Here is a 22,367-nt window from a genome sequence, read left to right on the forward strand (position 1 = left end):
AGGAGGGAATTCTTCAAGATGCAACAACATGGATGGACCTTGAGGAAATTATGCTGAGTGAAATAAACCAGACACAGAAAGACAAGTACTGCATGATTCCACTTCTATGAGGTATCCAAAATAGTCAAGCTCTTAGAATCCAAGAGTGGAATGGTGGTTGCCAGGAGCCGAAGGTGGGGGGAGGGTGTGAGGAATTACTGATCAAATGGCGTAAGATGTCAGTTAAACAAGCTGAGTAAGTTCGAGAGATCTGCTGAAGACATTGCATCTATTGTCAACAATACTGTATTGTCCACTTATAAATTTGTCAAGAGGATAGATCTCATGTTAAGTGCTCTCAACACAATGAAATAATTTTTTTGAAAAATCTAACAGTGAGCCAACACTTTATCTAGACTAAGCAAGGTGTTCTGATTAGTGCTCCAGAGAAACTTTCATTCCATCTGGGGAGATGTAACAAGGAAAAATGAGAGGGCACACAGTCTTTGCTGTCAGGGAGGATTTTGGTCTGATGGGGAACCAGACATAAAATAACAATAATCACACAAGGCAGAGGTGCAGCTAAAAAGGCAGGTGGAGATGAATTTGGAAGGTCCTGAATACTGTGCTAAAACATTTGGGCTAGAGGGGTCCCCTGGGTAGCTCAGTTGGTTGCGTGTCCGACTTCGGCTCAGGTCTTGATCTCACAGTTCATGAGTTCAAGCCCCAGGTTGGGTTCTGTGCTGACAGCTGAGAATCTGGAGCCTGCTTCAGATTCTGTGTGTCTCTCTCTCTGTTCCTCCCCCTTTATACTCTCTTTCTCTCTCAAAAATAAAAAGAAAAGAAAAACAGAAAGTATACCTTGCTTAAAAAAAAATCTGGACTACATCCTTTTTAGGGAGGTCTAACTTGGAGGAAAATGGGAGGGTATGTTGTCAGGGAGGCAGTATGCAAATGGAATCCAGAGGGTTCATTTTGCCTTGTGATGTACACCCAAACACAAAATACAGATTTTTCTAGAATGAGTTACCCATAGTTTCCATCACCTTCTCAAAAAAAGAGTCCATGACCTAGTAAAGGTCAGGAAGCAACTAGGGAGCCATCACAATTTGGGGCAGGTGAAGGATAGGAGGTTTGTGTTGTGGACTTGCACTCTGATGGAGCGGAGGTTAAGAGGAAAGTTTTCAGGGGCACCTGGGTGGCTCAGTAGGTTGAGAATCTGACTCGATTTCAGCTCAGGTCGTGATCTCTAGGTTCGTGAGTTCGAGCCCCGTGTGGGGCTCCGCACTGGCAATGCACAGCCTGCATGAGATTCTCTGTCTCCCTCTCTCTCTGCCTCTCCCCTGCTCGTTATCTGTCTCTCTCAAAATAAATAAATAAATAAATAAACATTAAACAAAAAAAAAAGAGGAAAGTTTTCAGAGGCTGATATTCAGCTGGCAGGGGAATGGTGAAAATAGGAACATCTGAGCCCAGGATTTAGGTCAATTGGATGAAAGTAGCATAGGGAAAGAGAGGTACGGATTAGCTTTACGACTGGAACCCTAAGGAAGAAGATATAAAGGACATTGTGACTGATTTTCAAATCACACAATTTCTTTTTTTTTAATTTTGTATTTGTTGGGGCGCCTGAGTGGCTCAGTCGGTTAAGCGCCAACTTCGGCTCAGGTCATGATCTCGCAGTTTGTGAGTTTGAGCCCCGTGTCAGGCTCTGTGCTGACAGCTCAGAGACTGGAGCCTGCTTTGGATTCTGTGTCTCCCTCTCTCTCTGCTCCTTCCCCACTCATGTTCTGTCTCTCTCTGTCTCTCAAAAATGAATAAACACTAAAAAAATTTTTTTTAATTTTGTATTTGTTTATTTTTATTTTTTCAATATATTTTTAATTAACTTACTTATTTTGAGAGAGAGAGAGAGCAGGGGAGGGGCAGAAAGAGAGAATCCCAAACAGGCTCCGAGCTGTCAGCACAAAGCCTGATGTGGGGCTCGAACTCACAACTGTGAGATCATGACCTGAGCCGAAATTGAGTCGGATGCTCAACTGACAGACCCACCCAGACGCTCCTCTTTTTTTTTTTTTTTTTTTTTTTTTTTTTAATTTTGGGAGTATAGTTGACATCCCATCGGCACAATTTCTTTTAATCTGCCTTACAGACAGAAGGAATATTCTCACCAATCCAGCCCAGGGTGCCTTCCAAACCACAAGCTACCAGGCAGTTTGCCAGAACTTCCCTGTAGCCTATGGTGCATTTTGCTAGGAGAGTCAGACGCCCTATTCTCATTCTCTACACCATGTGCTTCACATCCAGAAATTCTGTAAGATTCTAGTGGCTTGGCGAAAAACCTAGAGTGACTTGTTTGCCTATACGAAAATGGTGTGTCAGGGGGTCACCTCAGAGCCTCCCCCATCTCTGCAAATACAGAAGGTCTCTCTTACAGTTCTATAGAATTAAGCCATGTTGCACGGGTCATTCCAGTCTCCACAGCAGATAAGGAAGGCTGGAGGTGACTCCAAGGTTTTCAGCCTGAGCGACTGTGTTATGGTTTTAATGGTGAAGAAGAACCTAGGGAGAGAAGTGGGCCTGTGGGAAAGGTGAAGGTATGGTAATCAACGTGGGTTTGAGCAAACTGAATCCAAGGCATCCCTGAGACTTTTGATCAGCTGGGAACCTTTGGGTTGTGGGTCACAGGGTCCTAAACCCTATGTGAATAGAAGAAGGCCATCAGCAATTTCAAGCTTGCCTTTCGCCAGCATAACAACCCCAGCAATGCCACTGTCCCCAAGGTTCCAGCCAACCTCTCGGGTCTTAATGCTGATGGACTCTGAGTGGATACCCATCCTTGAATCAATTACGGTGATTTAATTGGCTAAATCCTCTGTGGTTGACAGTCTGCAAGTTGGCCCTTTAGTGACGGTACTTCCTAGTATTTGTAATCCCCTTCTTTTGGGTAGCTTACTTCTAACTAATAGTATATGGCAACGTTGGAGTTGTCACTTTTTTTTTTTAAGTTTATTTTATTTATTTGGGGTGCCCGGGTGGCTCAGTTAGTTAAGCTTCCGACTTCAGCTCAGGTCACGATCTCATGGTTCGTGAGTTCGAGCCCCGTGTCGGGCTCTGTGCTGACAGAGCCTGGAGCCTGCTTCGGATTCTGTGTCTCCCTCTCTCTCTGCCTGTCCCCCTCCCACGCTCTGTCTCTCTCTCTCTCTCTCTCTCTCTCTCTCAAAAATAAACATTAAAAGAATGTTAAAGTTCATTTTATTTATTTATTTTAAGTAATCTCTACACCCAGCGTGGAGTTCGAACTCACCACCCTAAGATCAAGAGTTGCACGTTCTTCTGACTGAGCCAGCCAGGCGCCCTGAGGAGTTGTCATTTCTGTGATTAGGTGACAAAAGATTGCGCTTTGCCACTTGCCAAAAGACTCTCTCGCTTGCTGGCTTTGATGACGCAAGCAAGCCGCCATGCTGGACACAGCCACGTTGCAAGGAACCGAGGACCAGCCAACAGCCACCAAAGAAATGAGGGCCTCAAGGAACGAAATCCTGCCAACCACCAAGAAAGTGAGCTTGCAGGCAATTCCTTTTGCCCACTGAGCCTTCAGATGAACCCCTGCCCTGAGTGACAGACACTCTTAGGGCAGCTACCTGAGACATCATGATCAGAGGACCCAACTAAGCCCTGCCCAGATTCCCGCCCCACAGAAACTGCAAGAAAATAAATGTGTGTTGTCCTCAGCTATTAAGCTGTGGGCTAAATGGTTACACAGCAACAGACAACTGATACAACTGGGTTGTGTGATTGCCCCTGGAGGGGTAGGTGAGGTCAGCCTCGGGTGAATCATGGGGACTCAAAGTGGAGAATAGGTGTCTCCATGAAGGAAAGCGAAGGTGTAGTTACCAGAAGGGGGATGAAATCTGGGCAGGCAAAAGCATCAGATGTCTACCTCATACAAATATTTGGGAATGTAAGGAGGCAGCTGGAAACACATCTGGAGACATAGCTTGGGCAGTGATTCGGGGATCGGCGACTGCCGGAACTGTAAGGATGGATACAACTGCTCCCAAAAGAGAAGGGTTGAGGGCGGATTTATTGGGAACAGCAACAAATAAGGGGCAGCTGCAGGAAGAGCAAAGGCGATTAGGCAAGGAGAGAGGTAGAGGAAGACAGCGTTTGATGCTGGACAAACTCAGTTTGTTTGGTCAGTAAGACAAGTATCTGAGGAGCCACAGAGGTTGACTTCTGTTAGAAATCTCGGTCTCATCAGGGTCGTGAATTCAAGCCCCGAGTTGGGCTCCACGCTGGGCATGAAGCCTACTTTAAAAAAAAAAAAAAAAAAAAATCTGGGCCTTTAGTTCAGAGGTTGTATATTGGGAAGCCATCAACACAGAAGTGACAGGTGAAATCAGGCACGTGTATGATTTTGTCCCGGTGACAGAGTATGGAGGGAGAGGAGGACCAGACAAATCCTTGCAGACCGCGTGTATGTAGGTGCGGGGGGACGGAAGAGGACACATGAGAAGGGACCAGAGATAAAGTAGCTGTACAAATAGGAGGCGATCCAAGAGAGACCAGTCTTCCCAGAAGCCATGGGAATTTCTGACATAGTCAATAGAGGCAAATGCTTAAGAGACGTCGTGTACGAGGAGGACTGAGGAAAAAAATGGAATCGGTAATGAGGAGGTCATTGGTGGTCCTAGTGGGAACATTTCAGTTGAAGATAGGGGCAAGGCCCCGCTGTGTGGGCTTAGGAATGGGTGGGACATGAAACAGAGAGGTAGGAAGCCGACTGGCACGGTGAGAGGTTTCCCCGTAGGTTCTGGAAGTCTTGAGCGTACGTGTAGGCTGAGGAGGAAAGTCTGGGCTAGGCCCCTCCACTCCCAACTCGGTCATCTTTCCTGAGTTCCCTTATATCTTGCTGAGCCAACAGGGTCCCACACTGCCTACCAACTAGCTGTCAGCCAACTCCTGTTATAAGGAGCCAGTTGTGCTAGGCTTTGCCGGCCGTGTGGTCTCTGTCACAAGTACTCAACTCTGCCGCTGTAGTGTGAGAGCAACCGGAGACCATCCTTAAGGGAATCGGCACCACTGTGTCCCAAAGAGCTTTATTCACAAACAGGCAGAGGACAGGATTTGGCCTGTGGGCTGTAGTTCGCTGACCTTGCTCTAGGCTCATGGAAAGGGATTGGGGGGCCTAATACATGGGGCAGATGATAAAGCAAGAATAGTACTAAGACCTCAGAGAAATGGGTTTGCTTCAGAAAGAAGGTTCTTTTTTCTTTTTTTAGACTTTTAAAAAAATGTTTATTTTGGGGGGCGGGGAGAGCACGAGCAGGGGAGGGGCAGAGAGAGAGAGAGGGAGACAGAGGATCTGAAGTGGGCTCTATGCTGACAGCAGAGAGGTGGGGCTCAAACTCACACTGTGGGATCACGACCTGAGCTGGAGTCGGACGCTTCACCGACTGAGCCACCCAGGCTCCCCAGAAAGAAGGTTCTTACATTTATTTGGGTACCTTTGCAGTCTGACTCCCTCTTTGTGTGTCTGCCTTGTACTCCTCAACTGTGAGCACCTTGGGGCCAGGGATGTTTCCCAGCCTTCCACACAGGAAGCGCTGACACACAGAAATGGTGGAGAGAAGCAGGACAGTAAAAAGGCAGAGGCACTTTATCCTGGAAGGAGAGGAAATTGCAGAGGCTCACATGTAAAGGCCTGTATCATCTCAGTGACATGGGAGCCACTGATCAGCAACCAAGTTAGACCCCCTGATGTTGAAGGGAGGCAACTCTTCCCAAACATTCCAGATTCAGTACTTCCGAGAGGGGGAGGATTGGGGCAGATGGTCTCCCCACCTCACAATTACAGAATTCCACGGGGTGCACCCAAATAGAGAGCTGGGTAGGATTCTGGGGATTGGGGAGGGAGGCGGAGGGGGCACCTCCAAAATGGTCCTGGGTTTGCTAGGAGGACAATGGGAAAGCGAGACTACGACAAAGCCCAGGTGCATTCTGGAACTCCCAGAGGAGAAGGGAAGGACGCGGAGGTGGGGTGGGGTTTACACTCTTACAACAGGTTGGACCTCGTCTGGCCTCGTCTGGCTGTTCCTGGCCTCCTTCCAACTCTTTCCTGAGGACGAATGGGCCAAGCAGGGATTTAGAAGGTGACAAGCGAAACAGGAAGCTTTCTCCATGCAGTTCATTCCTGGGCGTGGGGAATCCAGAGACTGGAGACTGAGCTGAGAGGGACCCAGGAGAGTCCCCTGTTGGGGACCTGGTGTCCACTGTGCCCCAGGAAGGCCACTTGTGGACAGGGGGCCTGCGGGCTAAAGTGAAAGCAGCAGAGAGCTGGGGGTGGAGGCACTGAGGTAGAGGGAGGAGTAGGTGGGACGCGTCTCTTGGTGGGAAAAGGAGAAGAGCAACTTCAAGAAAAACGAGAGGAAACATGGACGTGTTCAAGACCTCCATGATCTGTCCCAGCTCAGCTTTCCATCCTTGTTATTATTCCCCTTCGTACATCCTAGGTTCTCACTGAATTTCCCACCCACCCCGAACACATCCCACCATTCAGTGCGTGTTGTTTCCTCTCCTTCGCGTTCCCTTGTCCTCCTTTCTCCCATCTCCTCATCTCTAAATCTTTTTTAGCCTTGGAGTCTTAGATGCCACTTCCTCCAGGATGCCTTCTTAGATTCCATTCTCTATCGGAAGTGGTCCTTCTTCCGCTGAACTCCTTATCTGTTACCCAGAGAAGGCATTTAGCAATTTCCACCTGAAAGTAAGGGAGTATTGAAGACAGAAGCCATTCCCCAGGAGGTGCTGTGTCTTCCTCTCCCCTCGCCCCTGTGGCACATCAGCCAGGCAGAGGCCCTCTGGGAGTGGGAAGTGGATAAATACTGCACTAGCTCAGGCTGGCACACAAGTCTCCACTCTGCCAGCTTCCTGTAGAGCTCTGTCCCCGCTGGTGTTAGGGCCTTGCATGCACCCATCCCAGCCTGTAGCTACCAGAATCCTGACACCCTGCACCCCTCCTCCTCCAGAAGACTCGGTCCCTTGCCAATTCTGCTTCCCGGTCAGCCCAGAGTCACTCTTCTGCCCCATAGCTTTCTCTCCTCGTGGTCGAAGATGCCACAACGGAGTCTCTCAAGCACACGAATTCAGGGAACAGGTGGCATACCCAGGAGCCTATCTGGCCCTCCCACGGAGATGGCTATCCCTTGACATCAGCCATACATTTGTCCTGGGTCAGAGAAGTACAGTTATCGAATGGACTTCATGAGTCATATGTGGTGGGGGGGGGTGGGGGGAGCACAGAGGCCCAAAGACATGTGCTAAATGTATGGGTGTGTGTTAACTTATAAGCAAAGTAACCTGCTGCTCCCCCTTGGGCAAGTGACATCCACCACCCTCACCCTCATCAACATCGTGGTTTCCATCCTTGAAAAACCAAGAAGGTTGGGCAAACCCGCAAATTCCCTGCTAGCCCAAATCCGCCATGGGATTGAGGGTTTGTGTATCTCAGATCCCTTCTCAGAACAGAGATGAGCATAAGAAAACGATTCCTGATAGAGCTGGCGGGGATTTGAGCCTCACTTCCCGGGTATTGATGCCCCTGGTGATTTGTGATTTGGATCTAGAGCATTTTGTACCTGAAGATGAAGTGAAAGGATTTCCCCACTCCCGCCTCCCCCAACAAGAATCATAGGATGTTATTCACCAGCAGGACCACAAGGATTCTAGACCTGCACTGTCCAAAATGATAGCCAACTGGCGACATGTGACTATTTAACAGTAATTACAGGGGCGCCTGGCTCACTTTGTCGATAGAGCATGCTGTTCTTGGTTTCAGGGTTGCAAGTTCGAGCTCCACATTGGGTGTGGAGATGACTCAAAAATTTTTTAAAAATCTTTTTAAAAATTACAATTTGGGGCACCTGGGTGCCTCAGTCAGTTAAGCGTCTGACTCTTCATTTTGGCTTCATTATCTCACAGTGAGCTCAAGCCCTTCTTCAGGCTCCCCGCTGACAGTGGGGAGCCTGCTTAGGATTCTCTCTTTCTCCCTCTCTGTCTGCCCCTCTGCTCGCTCACGCAAGCGTGTTCTCTCTCTCAAAAAACAAAAACAAAATAAAACCAAACCTTAAAAAAAGGAAAAAAATTACAATTAAATCAAGTTAAAAAGCCAGTTTCTCAGTCACACTGGCCACATTTCAAGTGCTCAGTAGCCACATGTGGCTAGTGGACACCACATCAGATGACACAGATACAGACCATTTCCATGTTCCCGCTGAAACTTCTATAGGACGGTGTTCTGCTAGACCGATCTATTGCAAATGGGGAAACTGAGGCCCAGCCAAGCAGGCATGACCTCGCCAAGCATGTTATGGGCGGATCTGGGCCTAGAACAAAGGTTCCCCATGCATGTTAGGCCGGGCCTGACTCATCCCTTACTCCCTGCTGCCTCCTTCCCCCATGCCTCTCTGGGCTCCCCCAACTCAGAGCCCCCAGTGGGCCCAGCACGTGGGCCAGGCCGAGCTGGTCCCAGGCGATGTTTGTGACTGAGCAGAGCTCCAGATGCTGCACATTCCTGGTAGGGTCAGACCTGCCCCGCGGCACTCAGGGAATTAGCTTCTCTGAAGAGCCTCAGATCTTCTTTCCGGAGCTGCCCTCTTCCTGCCCAGCCCAGGGGGCTGCCTGGTTCAGGAGCTATCCGGAGCTCCCCGATCTCCGGGGTGAGGCCGAAAAGCTGCGCGGATTCCCCGTTGGAGAGGTACTTCTGCTCCAGGAGGGGCTGCAGGGGGGCAGGAAATTGCACCCCGGCGTCTAACAAGGTCTCCAAGTCCAGCACAAGGGGCATCTGGGAACAAGGTTTCTGCCGGCCCAACCTTGGGGCCCCATTTGGCGGGAACGGGACCTGCCTTCACCTGCCGCCCTGCGCCGGGGGGGCGCGGGGGGCGGTGTGAGGGAAAGGGCAGGAAGAGGGGCGTCCCGGGGTGGGGGCAGGGGGCGAGAGGCCAGGGGAGGGGGCGCCCGGGAGCGCCCTGACCTCGCCGGCTGCCGGGAGGCGGAGGGGATGGGGGTTGGGGGAGAAGAGGGGAGCCCGGCAGCCAATGGGAGGGAGGATCTCGTTTCAAAAGGGTTAACCCACAGCCAATGGGAGCCTGGGGGAGCGGATCCTGCTCACTCCATTCAAGAATCCCAAGTATTCAAGATGGACGGCAGGGAGTGTGGAAGGAGAAAGGGGGCGAGGGGGGAAGAGCGAGCCGGGCAGGGACGCGGGCGCCGCGGCCGGCCGGCCTCGGGACTCGGTCCGGGCGGCGGGCGGCGCGGCGGGCGCGGGGGGCCGGGGGGCCGGGGGGCCGGGGGCCCCGGCCGGGAGAGGGGCCGGCGGGGCGCGGGAGGGCGTGCGAGAGGGGGAGCGAGGCCAGGGAGGGAAGCCGAGAGGGAGGGCAGGGCAGAGAAAGAGCCCGGGAAGAAGGAGGTGGCAGGCAGAGGAACGTAACGAAGAGAAATGTGTAGGTATCGGGAGCTCCCAGAAGGGTAACGCCACCGATTCTCGGTTTTATTCTCTCTCGGGCGGGGAGGGGGTGGTCTGGGCTCTTTCTCTCGTCTTCCCGCTCCCCTCTTCGTGCTCCCCCACTCGTGGGCATCTCTTCGGTCTCTCCTTTCGAAACAACTGCCACTGGGAAGCACTGGGCACGTCTCGCCGGGGTGGCTTCCCTGTCATTTTCCAGCGGGGGGTGTGGTGGGGAAGGGGCGGGGGGCTCGGCTGGGCAGGGCTGGGGCTGGGCCATCTGTCCGTGCCCGGGCGTGTGTGGGAGGGTGTGTGTTGGGGGGGGGGGCGGTGCGGGGCACAGGGGGCCTGGTTGGGGGGGCGGGGCGGGGGGAGACGCCGTGGCTGAAGGGGCTGGAGCCGGGCAGGGAGTTCTGCATCCCGAGAAGTTGTGGGGTGAGCCACGGGGCTGGGGGTGGGTGGGAGGCCCGCTCCTGAGCTGCGAGTGTGCGGTGTTCAGGGGTGCGGGGATGTGGGGGAGCTGTGTGCTCACACTCCAGCGCTTGCTGTTTGGGTAAGTGTGGAGTAAGGGCTGAGCTGTGTGGCAAGTATGGCTGGGAGTTTGTGTGCGCGCGTGTGTGGTCCAGCCTGGAGGTGTGTGTGTGTGGGGGGGGGGCGGGGGTGGTACAGCACAGTTGGGTGTTGAGGCAGAGAGCCCCGCACCCCCTTCTTCCCCCCACCCCCCCACCTCCCCACCCCCTGCCCTGCCCTTCTCATCCCATTCACAGAACACGGCTTTCAGGACCCTCTTGGTCTCCTCCGCCTGTCGCCATGGCTGCGGGGAGGGGGTGGGAGGAGACAGTTGGGGCCTGCCCCTGCCCCTGCTGCTCCGGCTAACCCTCCACCTGCCCTTTCTCTCCCTTCCACAGGCTGGGCCCCATCCCCTGCTGCTCTGGGGGGCAGGGGCCGGAAGATGGTGGCCAATGAGGAGGGGGAGTGGAGAGAACTTGAGCCGGGGCCTCCCCTCCCCCATTTCCTCCTCGGTCTCTACACCCGCCTCTGGAAGGAGCTGGGGGATGGCTCCTGGGCCCAAGGTGGGGGAGGGGCCCTGCTGGCTGGTGAATCGCAAGGCCCGCTCTGGAAGGAGTTGGGTGTGAGAGCTGAGGGGATCTTGGCCCTAGCTTCCCTTCCCTGCCCTCCCCTAGGAGAGATCTGGGCGCTCGTTGGTGAATATAATCTTCCACTGCCCCCACCCCCACCCCCCGAGGCTGGCTGGGCAGTCCCACCTTCACTCCTTTGCTCCCTGTTGGCGTGATCCACTTCCCAGCCCGGACTGGTTTGCCCCACACGGAGGCCTGATGACTGACCCTAGCGGGCTCTTGGTTTCCGTCACTGCAACTGTGCAAACTGCAGGACAGGGCCCCTTGTCTGCGGATCCCGGAGGGGTGGGAGGAAGCTGGAAGGGGAAGCCCGGAGGAAGGGCTCCTAACCGGAACCCTGCCTCCGTGCCTCCTGCCCGCGGTGGAGTGGGGACGAGGGTATCGCCCAGAGGCAGCTCCATCCCGCGAAGGCCTTCACTGATCAGTGTGCCTGAGGAATCGCCCTCCAGCCTCTGCCCCTTTGGGCCACACACCGCTTACCGGGTCAGAACTGGAGTTCAGCTTCTGGGACCACTGCTTTAGCCAGGAGCGGGTCCTGCGGGGCTCTCCAGGTGCCCCTTGGAGGCAGTCTTCTGGCTTTGGCTTTTGATCAGTCTCAGGATTGTTTATCCAGTGTTTAAGCCCCCTTCCCTGGGCCAGGATGGGCAAGTTGTGAGTGAGCTTGGACTCTAAGGGGAGTCTGGGAACCACTCGGATTCTGATCTCACTGCCATTGAAAGCCCATCCTTGACGCTCAGTACAAGAGAGGGGATCATCCTCACGATGTTGTTCAATGTGAACTCGGTAAGGTGGATTTGAAGAAGGCCGCAGAGGGGAGATGCAGGGGTGGGGCTTCCTCCTCTAGACCTGGAAGCTTCACTGTGCTGCCTGGGAGCTGTGACTATACTCTTCCTCCCTCTCGTCCCGGAGGTGCATCTGAGGTGGTCCCCTGGAGGCCTAGAACTCCCCTTTATCTGAACGAAGAGGAGAGAGCTTTTGAGCAGGGAGGACTAGAGTGTGGTGCGGTCCTGGTCAGCAAGCTCCCCCGGAAGAGAAGCTGGCAGAGATCAAATCCAGGGAAACAGAGTTTCATGTGAGTGTACCCCCAAACACTTGGGGTTGCTACCGGTCACTTCCAAGTGAGTGCCAAGCTCAAGGTGTCCCTTTAGCCGCTTCCATGGACCCCGCCTCCCCTCATGCACCCCAAAACACTAAGATAAAAGGCAGTCTCTTCTGGGAAGGGTATGAGGAAGGAGGCCAGAGGACGAAGGGAAAGAAAATAAAGGGTTAGTATTGAGAAGGGAGGGAAGCTGTCTTGAAGATGCGAAGGGGCAGAGGGAGGCCAAGAGAGCTGAGTGGGCCGGGGCCTGGGAGAAGGGGCGAGGAGGCAGGGCCGGCATGCCTCTGCTGCGGGCCGGAGCTCTTTTCACATTGTGCTACTGTCTGCACCTACCACTAGCAGTGCAATGTTAAAAGGGCATTGGCCGTGTAGTGCTACCCAGCGCCGGCTGTCTCCTGTATCAAGACTCCCTCTCCCATCTGGGCACCAATCAGCTATCCTCCTGGTGAGAATTTGGGAAGCCTGTTAGCGGCACTAACCGCTCCCCCGTCTGGAAGCACTTGCACGCGCTAGGCACGTCATACTAATAACTTCCTGGCAAGTAATATCCCCATTTTACAGATGAAAAAACTGAGGGCCAGGCAGTTTTAAGCAGTGTGGGCCATGGTTATACAGCTCTTACACTGCAGCGCCTAGCTATAACCCTGTCCTAAGTCTGACAGCTCACCCGTCTTTTTTGTAGACCTATCTGGAGAGATGGGAGTAGGTTCTGTCCGCGGGGAGGTTGCCTGAGCTGAGGGTTGGAAGGTTTTGATGCCACCTGCTGGTTGTAGGGGACTATCTTCCAAAGCCTCAAACCTTTCAGAAGGAAGAGTTCCCAGACTCAGCCTGGGGTCGGAGGGTGCATGGAGAAGGTTGGGAGAGTCACCGATAGGACCGAAGTGGACCTCCATGAGAAAAACTGGATGCACAGGAAAGGAGATAGGGCTGACCTGGAAGGACTGCTCGCCAGGGACAAGAACCTGTGTGCACCTTGCATTCTGCACCTGCAGCTCCTCCCCTGGCTCTTGGGGAATAAAAAGGATCCCTCATCTCCACCTGTAGTTCCTCGCACAACCCTGCTGGGAAATAGAGTGTTTGGTCGTGATGCTTATCCAGGGTACACCTGTCTGGGCATCCAAGGTTTGGGCAGCACTGCCCATGGCCCGACCTTAGAGATTAAACAGGATCCCTGGAGCCAAGCCACAGAACGATTGCTTCTGGGGAGATGACAAAGAACTTGAGAACAATGGCTACACCATTTACTTCTCTGTTTCCCACAGTGCCTAGGAAATAAGAAGTTGTGAAAGTAAGCAAAGGGGGGGCAGTTTGGGGGAGCTTTAAGAAGGTAGCTCATTTGTGCCTGATTTTCAGGGTTAGTGCTTGGGGCTTGAGAAGAGAACCCTTCCTGAACTTTGGCACCAGAAGTAGGACTGAGGGTTTCTGGGTTTCTGGATCTCTAGGTATCACCAGGCACGCAGAAAGTGAATGGCGGGACAGACGCCTCCGAGGCCTCGGAGGTGCTGGCCGTCATTCCTTCAGGGCTTGTATCTGCCTTCTTCACGCACTTCTGTATCTGCCAGTTCTCCCTTTCTGCCCAAACAGCCTCTCCATTCTGACACTGACCATATGGTATTTGGTAGTACAGTTAGCTTCTGTCCCTTAACTTTCTTCAGCATCTTAACGTTTCTGTTTGAGCCTCTTCTCAGGGCACAAAACAGCTGTTTGATGATGTCACTCCACTCTTAAGAATTTTTCAGTGTTTTCCCAATGCCCTTGGGATGAAATCTAGATCCCCAAATGGTCTGTTTTTCTGGGGAAACTTCTGTTCCCTCCTCCAATTAACTAAGCTCCAGCCTTGGCACACAGTTCTCTGTGTCTGAAATATGCCCCTCCCCATTTCCCCTGTGTCCACTCGATGTCTCTTCCACGTGCCTTCAGTCATCACTTCTGTGAAGTCTTCCTTGACTCCTTATATCTAGGCTGAGCTTCTGCTAGGAGCCCCTGAGCCTACTCCCCATCCCTGCTCAGAGCCCTTGTTCTGGAATCATCTGGTTACTGTTCGTCCTCCCACTAGATCGAGAGCACCGCCTGCCCCCACCCCCCAAGTCAGGCCACAGCTGCCCTGCTGTCCACTGCATCTCCAGTGCATGACACAATGCCTGGCAGGTAACAGGTGCTTTGCAAAGATCTGCAATATCAATGAACGAATCTGGATAACAAGCTAGCTTACAAAAGGTGATTTTTATGATGTGTACAGTCCTCCCTGCGGTTGTCAGTGACCCAACAACAATGGGAATTTCACATCACTGCCCCAAAAATGCACGTGGGTCACATGGTTGCACTGATGGCTGCCATCTTGAGCTGTTCAGTTCCACTTTGGATCAAGCTGCCTTGCTTGATCAATTTTCCTTTCAGCCTCGAGTGTGGCCATGAGCTGACCCAAACATTCCAAGTCCAGGCTGAAAGGCAATAGGACCCAAGAACACCCTTGTTCAGGGGTGAGCCTCTTCCAGGTGCCCAATCCTGGATCCAGGCAATACCTGATTCATTGTCAAGGGCTCTGGAAGAGGCGCTGTTTTGGTTGCCCCCTTTGGAAACACTGCTCACAAAAGCCCTCGCTTCACTAAGCAAACCTCACCTGAAGACCCATCCCCCTGGTGAGGGCTCAAGTGGGGTCTCGACACAGACAAAGCAATTGCTGCCCTCTAGTGGCCTAAAGGGACAGGTACTGGGGGGAGTGTGACAGAATAGTATAAGTTAAGGTCTGTGCATGGGAAGCAAAGTCAAGAGGAGAGAGTGCCTCACGGTTGCTTTTCCCCTTTTTATTAAAAATAGACCCAAACACTTTATGTATCATACAAAAATTTCGTTCGCTGGTGGCAGCCACGAGGAAGCCTGGCCCCGTGGCACTGATGTCCCACCTCCCCTCCAAGGGACTGGGTCCCAGGGAGCAGTGGCTGGGCCTCAGAATGCCCGTACGGACTGCTCGCTCTGGAAACAGCCAGTGGGGGATGGGGGCTGTTCCAGCGGCAGCTTCTCCCACCCCGCCCCCTGGCGAAAGTCACGTACTCGAAAGTGCCTCTTTAGTGCCAAGATAAACTAACAAGTGGAGTAAAATGGAAACCCCTGTGATTCTTTCATTTCCCAGGGCCTGGGATCTGGGATTTCTTTCTTCCACCCCCGAATGCTTTCTCCTACAAACAGGGGTGGGAAACTTCACCCTCAGAGACTCCGGTGTGTCGCAGTGTCTGAGACCAAAATTTCACTCCCAACTCGAGCCCCTTCTCACCTGCTATTCTGTGGGCTGGGATCTACCAGCCCCATGCCTCAAAACTTGTCCTCCGTTCTCTCAAAAAGAGGTTGGGGCAGAAACGGGTCCTCCCTTGGTCCTCTGCCTGATCTCCGCCCTGCTCTCACCTCCATTTTCAGGATCTTAGGGCTAGAAGAACCCGCAACCATCCCCTTTCCCCAGTTCTGGCTCTCCCTGACTGCTGCCCACTCCTGAGCCTTGAACACCCCTGGGGTACCCCAGACCCCTGTTCCAAAGGGGCCTGGGGGTGATGAGGTGGAGGCGGGGGAGGGGTGCCGGGAGCTGGGTTCCCCCCAGGGGTGGGGCAGTACTCATGCTGGTATGGACTGCTTGGCAGGGCCCGGGGACGGGTGCGGGGAGGGTGGGCATGCGGAGGAAGGGCACAGCCTGCCTGAGCCCCTCAGTCCCAGCCGTTGTCCTTCACCATGTGTGACATTTCAATGATGTACTTCCCCTCCTTGTACTTCTGGCTCGTCTCAAAAGCCTGCTCCTGGTGGAGGGGAAGCAGTGAAAGCAGGACAAAGCAGACCCCCTCCAGGACCTCCTACTACTGCTGTACTACCCCTGCCCCCCAAGAGGCCCCCCCAACCCAGCAACTAACTCCCTCTTGCCTCTGGGCGTCATGCAAAAACCTGGCCGTGTGGGCATGGGGTGGGGGCTTGGTTGTCCGCTTGAGAGGGTGGCCCTCTCTCCTGGGACTTACGTATTTCCAGCCCAGCGTGGTTTTGCAGCTCTCGCAGAAAATATCAGCTACCGAGTGGAGCCCCGTGAGCAGGAGGCGCTGTTCAGCTGGTCCACAGCCCACGTTGACCCTGTCTCAGGAAGAGGAAGGACCCGGCACCAGTGGAGTTGTTCCATCAGTTCAGCCCCCAAACAGCCCAAAGGAACTTCCATCTGGAGAGCGCTGAGCCCTGCCCAACTGGAAGCCCCTGCCAGCAGCAATCCACCCGTTCATGACTAGTGCCCGGGCCTTCCCTCTCCAGTTCTGCCCACCTGCTCCACGGGAGAACTGCACACTGGGTCTCTGGCCCCCTTTGCCAAAGCAGGAGGCGCCAGGCCACCTGCGGATGGCTCACCTCCCTTTCCCACACCGGAAAGTCATTCAGACACGCGCACACACACATACACACAAAGAGAGAGGTAGACTCACACGGAGTTAAACAGGTAGGCTCGGCCATGGCTCCCTTGGAAAGACTGTGGAGACATAGGACAGACGGTGACTGCCGGGGTACCCTGGGCCCCACTGCCTGGGTCCCCCAGGGGCAAGGAAGAGGGCGGGTGGGCATTGTTGCCTCTCCGCCAGGTGAGTTTGGACAATCCTGGTGGGAGCCGGCAGGGCCGAGCGGCGGGCCCCCCCTGCTTGGCGTACCTTGGAAATAAGCTCATCGTGTTTGGCCAGGTGCGCACGGCAGTGGACGCAGCTGTAGGTGCGGTGGCAACGAGGCAGGTAGCTGCGGAACGTCTTGGCGGGGAGGCAGGCAGGGCCCGGGCCCGGGTCGCAGCTGGGCATGACGGGCTGGAGGACGATGCCCTGGCGGGCTGGAGGGGCTGGCGCCGTGCAGCCCCCACACAGTCGGTCGCAGGTGAAGCAGCGAAGCAGGTTGGCTAGAGCCGTGTTTCGGGGCAGGAGAAATGTGGGGGGGCTGCCCGGCCAGGGCCCCCCCAGACGTGAACCAGATAGAAATGGAAGTCACCTGGGAAGAGGGGAGAGTGCATCAGGAGAGCCCCTCCCGAGGGAACGAGGGAACGGGGAAGATGGGCTCAGCCCTCCCCTGCCCCTAGTTCCCCCATCACCATCGTCCTGCGCCCCCCCCCCCCCCCCCGCAGCGTCCAGTCGCACTCTCTCCCCGGTCCCTGGATTCCCGCCTGCTCTGGCAGCTGTTCCAGGCCTCCGGTGCCACAGCCGGGGAGGTGGTGTCTTTCCCTCCTGGGGCGGGAGCAGCCTCCACCATTTTCCACTGAGAGCAGCCTGCTGGTGCAAATGCTGCCATGGGAGCAACGTCATCTGCGAGTGCTCTCGCCTGGGTTTTGGCTCTTTGGTGAGGGTCTGTGTCCCACGTGCGCCGGAAGGCTCAGGTTCAGAGCCTCTTGCAAGTTGGGGAAGCCTGGCGGTTTTTCTTTTCTGTGGCCTCCATTTGCAACGCAATTGGTCCTTCGTAGGTGTCGCGTGGGAGAGAGGCCAGCAGGCGGGCAAGTACACACGCCCTGCTCGGCCCTTTCCTGGGCCTGGGGTCCCGCACTCCCGGAACTAGAACTTCATGGCTGTCTCCATTGGTGCGGACAACCTCAGATGTGGCTGTTCGCCCGGTCCCGTACTTTGGTCCTCTCATCCCAGCTTTTCTCAGCTTCTGAGCCCCTCGGTCTGTCTGTACTGCTCTAACTGTTGCCTTAGCCTCAGTTAAAGACGTGGACATTCAGCCCGTGGAGAGACAGACCTGACAGCCGGAAGCCATGGGAAGTGGGGATCACTTCGGGGAGGGTGGCACTCCTGGGCTAGGTGATGTGCAGTGGGAGCAGAAGTGGGAGATTCTTATTTTCAAAACCTATGCTCTGGGGTATAAGGCAGAGAACGTTTCCACCTTTTCCCAGGGCCAGGGACGAACAGCAGTGACCCTTGTGGGTGAGAGCAGATAAAATAGTTGCTGGTTTCTGGTTAGGAATGGTGAGAAAGATATTGGTATCTGTCCAGACTCCAGTCCCAAAGTGACTGAGGGTACGAGAGGCGGAGGATAAGAAGGGAGGCGTCCTCTGTTGCGTCTGATAAGGTGTCTCCTTCATGGGGCCTTCAGGCCTGTTGTGGGTGATTTAGCTCAAGTCCGGTTCAGAGGTGCCAGCTCGGTGCTCTGGCAAGGCAAGGCCACTAAGCAGAGCAGGGACAGTGTGGCTGCGAGTAGTCAGGGCAAAGAGGCTCTCATCATGTCCTCTGTGGTGGCCACTGGTGCCCCAGCCATTTTAGTGTTTCCTGGGGCCACCAGGCAGCAGTCTCTCCACAGAACCCCCAACAGAGCCCATCTTCAGTTTGAGGTCCTTTCCCTGTGGCTGGGCCCCAGAAAGACACCTTGAGCTGAGTTCAGGGTGACATTGGGCTCTGGCCGCAGGAGTCTGGGCCCTCCTCACCAGCGTCCACTTCCCAGGTCTGCCTTCAAACTTTGCCTGAGTTCCCCTCTGCTGCTCTCCATCTAAGTGCACCTGTGAAGGGGCTGGCTGGGTCCCTGCTCTCTAGCTCCTTCCCCAGCCTATGTCACGCCTCCCTCCCTCTCTCTGCCCTGCTTCCCCATCAGGCCAAAGAGAGGCTGCACAGAAGGCCAGAGAATCACTCGCGGGGGGTGGGGAAGGGGGGCTGGGAGGGGGAGATGGGTTCATTTCTTTCCCGGCTCAGATCACAGGGAGAAGCAAGTTGGGCAAATGATGGAAAAACAAAGGCAAGCTGAGTGTTAGGGAGAGGATATTCCCCCAAGTGAGCCTGGGCTGGACCGTGGGAGGTAGGGGAGAGGGAGGGCTGGTGGGGGGGGGGGGGGGGGGGACGGGCGGTGTGCTGAGCAACCAGTGCTGACAGCAGAGGCGCCCAGGCAGAGGCTCGGGGAACCAGGTGCGAATCCTGTGCCTGGGGGAGTAAGGGGGGGGGGGCGGACGCAACACCTGCTCACAATGGATTTTCTCATCTGCTCCGAGGTTTCATCCCCCACCCCCCCGGGCTGGCGTTCTCGGTATGGTATGGTCCAAATAATCAGCAGCGCAGCCAGCTCCCCGGTCGGGCTTCGGGGGTCTGCATCAGCAGCAAAACAATAAACAGTGAGGCCTGATGCAGCAGCCGAAGTTGCCGGGAAATCTAAGTGCGGAACCGTCAGAGCTCGGAGAGGGAGAGAGGAGCAGAGGCAGCGGGGAGGGGGAAGGGAGGACAAAGGGTGGATGAATAATGCTTTTGCGATGGGGAGAAAGCAACACGCAGCAGGAGGAGGAAATTTGCAAAGGGGAAAAAAATTCATTTGGAGAAGGGCTGCCCCCTCACCTTGAGGTCTGCTCCAGAGATCTCCGTCTATCTCTCTCTCTCTCAATCTCTCAATCTCTCTGCTCACTCTTCTCTCTTCTCTTTCCGCTCCTTCAATTGGGAAGGGGATGGGGGCGGGGGAGAGTAGTTAGGGGCTCGAGACTGGGGCTGCCAAGCTGGCCAGCTGCTGGGGGGCCAGAGGTTGTCTCTCGTCTGTACCTCGGTCTGTGGGTGAATGTAGCTGTGTGTTGTGGAACTGCATCATAACACTGTGAGTCATCCGTCCCCCCACCCCCTCACCTCCCACGTCAGAGCAGGGCTGGGAGACACAGGAGGCGGGTCGGGAGGAAGGGAGGGGGCAGGCTGCGAGGGATGGGGCTAGGGGAGGGAGCAGAGGGCCGGGGTGGCCAGGGGGGCGCAGGAGGAAAGGCTGGTTGCCGAGGAGGAAGGCAGTGTGGCCAAGGAGACAGAAGGAACCTGGAGGAAGGACAGGGCTGGCCAGGATGGAGTATGGGTGGCAGGGCTGGAGGAAAGGAGGTGGCCAGGCGGTGACAGTGAGAGACGGATGCAGAGAGGCGTGTGCACACACATCCAAGATGATATATTTCCCATCTCAGCTCCAATGCCAGCCCTGACGCAGGGAAAAGAGAGACATATTAATTGTCACATAGGGCAAACTGTGCCCCCAAGCTTGTACCGGACACTTCCAAGCCTCAGCTTAATGTCCCCGAAAGGGTCACAGATGAAATTGGACATCTCACAAGCAGGAACCTCTGCTCAGCTACCTCCAAGCTACTTGTGCTTTCTGGACAGAAACACCCACATTACATAAGGTTCTCTAACGGGCTGTAAACTTTCTGAGAAGCGTCCTCTGGGAAACTCCTCTCTGCATCCCAGGACTGCAGTGCCTAGCGCAGAGCCCTGCATCCAGAAGATGATCAGAAAACGGCGGCTGAGTTGCATCTTCAGACGTGGTCCGAGTGTCTGGCTTGGGTCTCAGAGAGATCTGAGTTTGAATCCAGCTCTGCCAATATGCTCACGAGGAACCACTGGGCGAGTTGCTCATCCTGTTTGTCCTTCAGTTTTCCTCTTCTGCTAAATGAAGCTTGTGACATTTACCCCATGGAGAGGTGAAATAAGGTGAAGTAACCTGTAAACACCTAAAAAGTGCCTGGCACGCTATAAATATAAATATAAATATAAATATAAATATAAATATAAATATAAATATAAATAACAGCAGCTACTATTATTTCAAAAATAGTGTGCTCAACTTAATATCCTTAAACCCAGAGAGGATTTACTCTTAAATTCTGAGATCTCAAGAGACGCATACCAACTTGATATCTTAGGAAGAACTTATATCTCGCGGTGCTATTTTTTCTATCAGCTTCCAAGTATTTTTCATTTGACTCAGATTCTATTTTTCATGTAGTGCTGTCCTGTGCATATCTTTAAAGTATGTGGGCACAGAACACATTCTCTAAGATGAAAAACCCCAACTTCTAACAGAGGCTACCATCTAGAAAATGAAGTGTGACAAAAAAAGAAAGAAAGAAAAAGAGAGAAAAAGAAAGAAAGAAAGAAAAAATGAAGTGTGACAAAGATAGGGACTTAGAAAGGACAGCTTGTGGGTAGTTTGTCTTTTCACATGCAAGGAAGGAAAGAGTAGGGAGATGTGGGTAATGGGAGGCCTTGCTAGCTGGGTATGAAAAAATACAAGGAATTCTGAATATTTAATCAGGGAAGATTCTGGGGTTTGAGGTAAGTTGTGAAAACACAGTGCAGGTGCCATGAGTGATATCACCAGAGGTTTGGAAGTGAGAGCGAGAACTGGGTAAAGGAAGAAGTGTTTCTGTCTGGGCAGCAGATGAGAAAGGAAAGGTAAGTGGAGGGAGGCATTTGAGGAACCATTCTTGCAGGGAAACAACGGAAGTGGGGAAAGGGTAGGTGAGTAGCTCTTAGGGCAAGGATTGAGAGCTTGGAAGCAAAAAGGGATACCAATTAATTTAACTCAGGAAGAAAATGATCAAAGATTCAGCTGGAGAGGAGAATAAAAAAGACACATGAGGACCGTATTGTTGGGGGTGCAGATGACAAGGGCTCTTGGTGGAAGATAAAAAGTGAGGAGAGCTTAGGCAAGCACAGATGCTCTATATGTTGTGCCGTCACTTTGTTTAAGAAGTGAAACAGTCCAAAGGAGGAGAGGGGTTTCTTTGCGTGAAATTCAGCTTGAGATGGCTATACAGTATCCAAGTAAAGATGTCCTTCAGATATTTGGGAGAAACTGCCTCAAGGGAGAGAGTGTGGAGGCAAAGAAACAGATCTGGGAGGTAGACTGCAGGGAAACAGGAGAGGCTGTGCTCATTCTGGGAAAAAATTGGCAAATAGAATCCTGGAACTGAATTTTTGAAGGACGGTGAAAGATCATGGGATATTTAACAGATCACCAGAGAATGCATGCCGTGGTGAATGAATGAATGAAAGCAAACCATTAAAGAAAAAGCTGTGAGCAGTGAGGATGGCACTCCCACGCAAATGATTGCTAGGGTAGGGCCACTGTGAAAAAGGCAACCCAGAAAATCATCCCAGGTTTCTGGACCCAGATTAACGGTGGTAACCAGACTGAAGAGAGTACTCATCTGTAAAGCGGGATGACAATTTCAGTATATTCACAGGATTCTTGTGAGGACTGAATGAATTTACGCCTGTCAAGCCCCTTGAATAGTACCTAGCATCTAACACTATGTGTTGGCTATTATAATAGCAAACTCCCAAATCCTGGGTTTGAGTCCTAGCTTGAGCAAGTCCCTTCACCTACCTTAGTCTCCTCTCTTGTCTGAAAGTGGAGATAATAAAACGGACTTTACAGGGTGGCTGTGAAAGAAGGTAGTGAAAAGGGCTTTGAAAAATATTTAAACTACTGTACAAATGGATGGCATTATTCGTGCTCCCCCTCCTCAACCTATAATAAAAACTTAAAAAGCTATAATCAAATGCTGTGTTACAGTGTGCTTAGTACTTTACATGTATCATCCCATTCAATCTTTAAAAACGACTTTAAGAGGTTGAGTACAGTTATTATCCCTATTTTAGACAAGAAACTGGGTCTCAGAGTTTGCGCCTGATCTGCCCAAAGTCACGCAGTGAGAAAGTGGCATAGCAGAGCACAAGATTCCAAAGCCCAAGCTCGTGAGAATTACAGACCATGGCCCAACCTGTTGCCTGCGGGGTAAATGGTTGGCCTGGTATAACTGACGGGGATTCAGGGAGGGAAAGGAGTCCCCAACAGAACTCCCCACTCGATAGGAGAGACGTTGTTGGGTAATGACTGACCTAGAGAGTAACTGGAAGAAATTCTTGGGTTGTTA

The 22,367-nt window shown here is 53.3% G+C and overlaps 1 protein-coding gene across 1 annotated transcript; it reads right to left on the bottom strand.

The window, feature by feature from the left end:
* Positions 1 to 13,934: 13,934 nt before the first annotated feature.
* On the bottom strand, positions 13,935 to 19,278 carry YPEL4 (yippee like 4). Its single transcript, XM_042904931.1, has 5 exons — positions 19,018 to 19,278; positions 16,378 to 16,702; positions 16,159 to 16,202; positions 15,712 to 15,820; positions 13,935 to 15,498 (listed from the first exon to the last, which is right to left on the bottom strand). The coding sequence occupies exons 2-5, from the start codon at positions 16,516 to 16,518 to the stop codon at positions 15,409 to 15,411; spliced, it is 384 nt and encodes a 127-aa protein (XP_042760865.1). The 5' UTR covers positions 16,519 to 16,702; positions 19,018 to 19,278; the 3' UTR covers positions 13,935 to 15,408.
* Between the last annotated feature and the right edge of the window lie 3,089 nt (positions 19,279 to 22,367).

The sequence above is a fragment of the Panthera leo genome, chromosome D1, assembly GCF_018350215.1.
Source record: "Panthera leo isolate Ple1 chromosome D1, P.leo_Ple1_pat1.1, whole genome shotgun sequence".
NCBI classification, from domain to species: domain Eukaryota; kingdom Metazoa; phylum Chordata; class Mammalia; order Carnivora; family Felidae; genus Panthera; species Panthera leo.

Excerpts from the sequence above, each read along its gene's own strand:
- YPEL4 (XM_042904931.1), bottom strand. The coding sequence starts at position 16,518 with ATGCCCAGCTGCGACCCGGGCCCGGGCCCTGCCTGCCTCCCCGCCAAG. Across the intron at positions 16,203-16,377 it reads ACGATGAGCTTATTTCCAAG|TCTTTCCAAGGGAGCCATGG; the intron begins GTACGCCAAGCA and ends ATGTCTCCACAG. Across the intron at positions 15,499-15,711 it reads CCACGCTGGGCTGGAAATAC|GAGCAGGCTTTTGAGACGAG; the intron begins GTAAGTCCCAGG and ends CCCCTCCACCAG.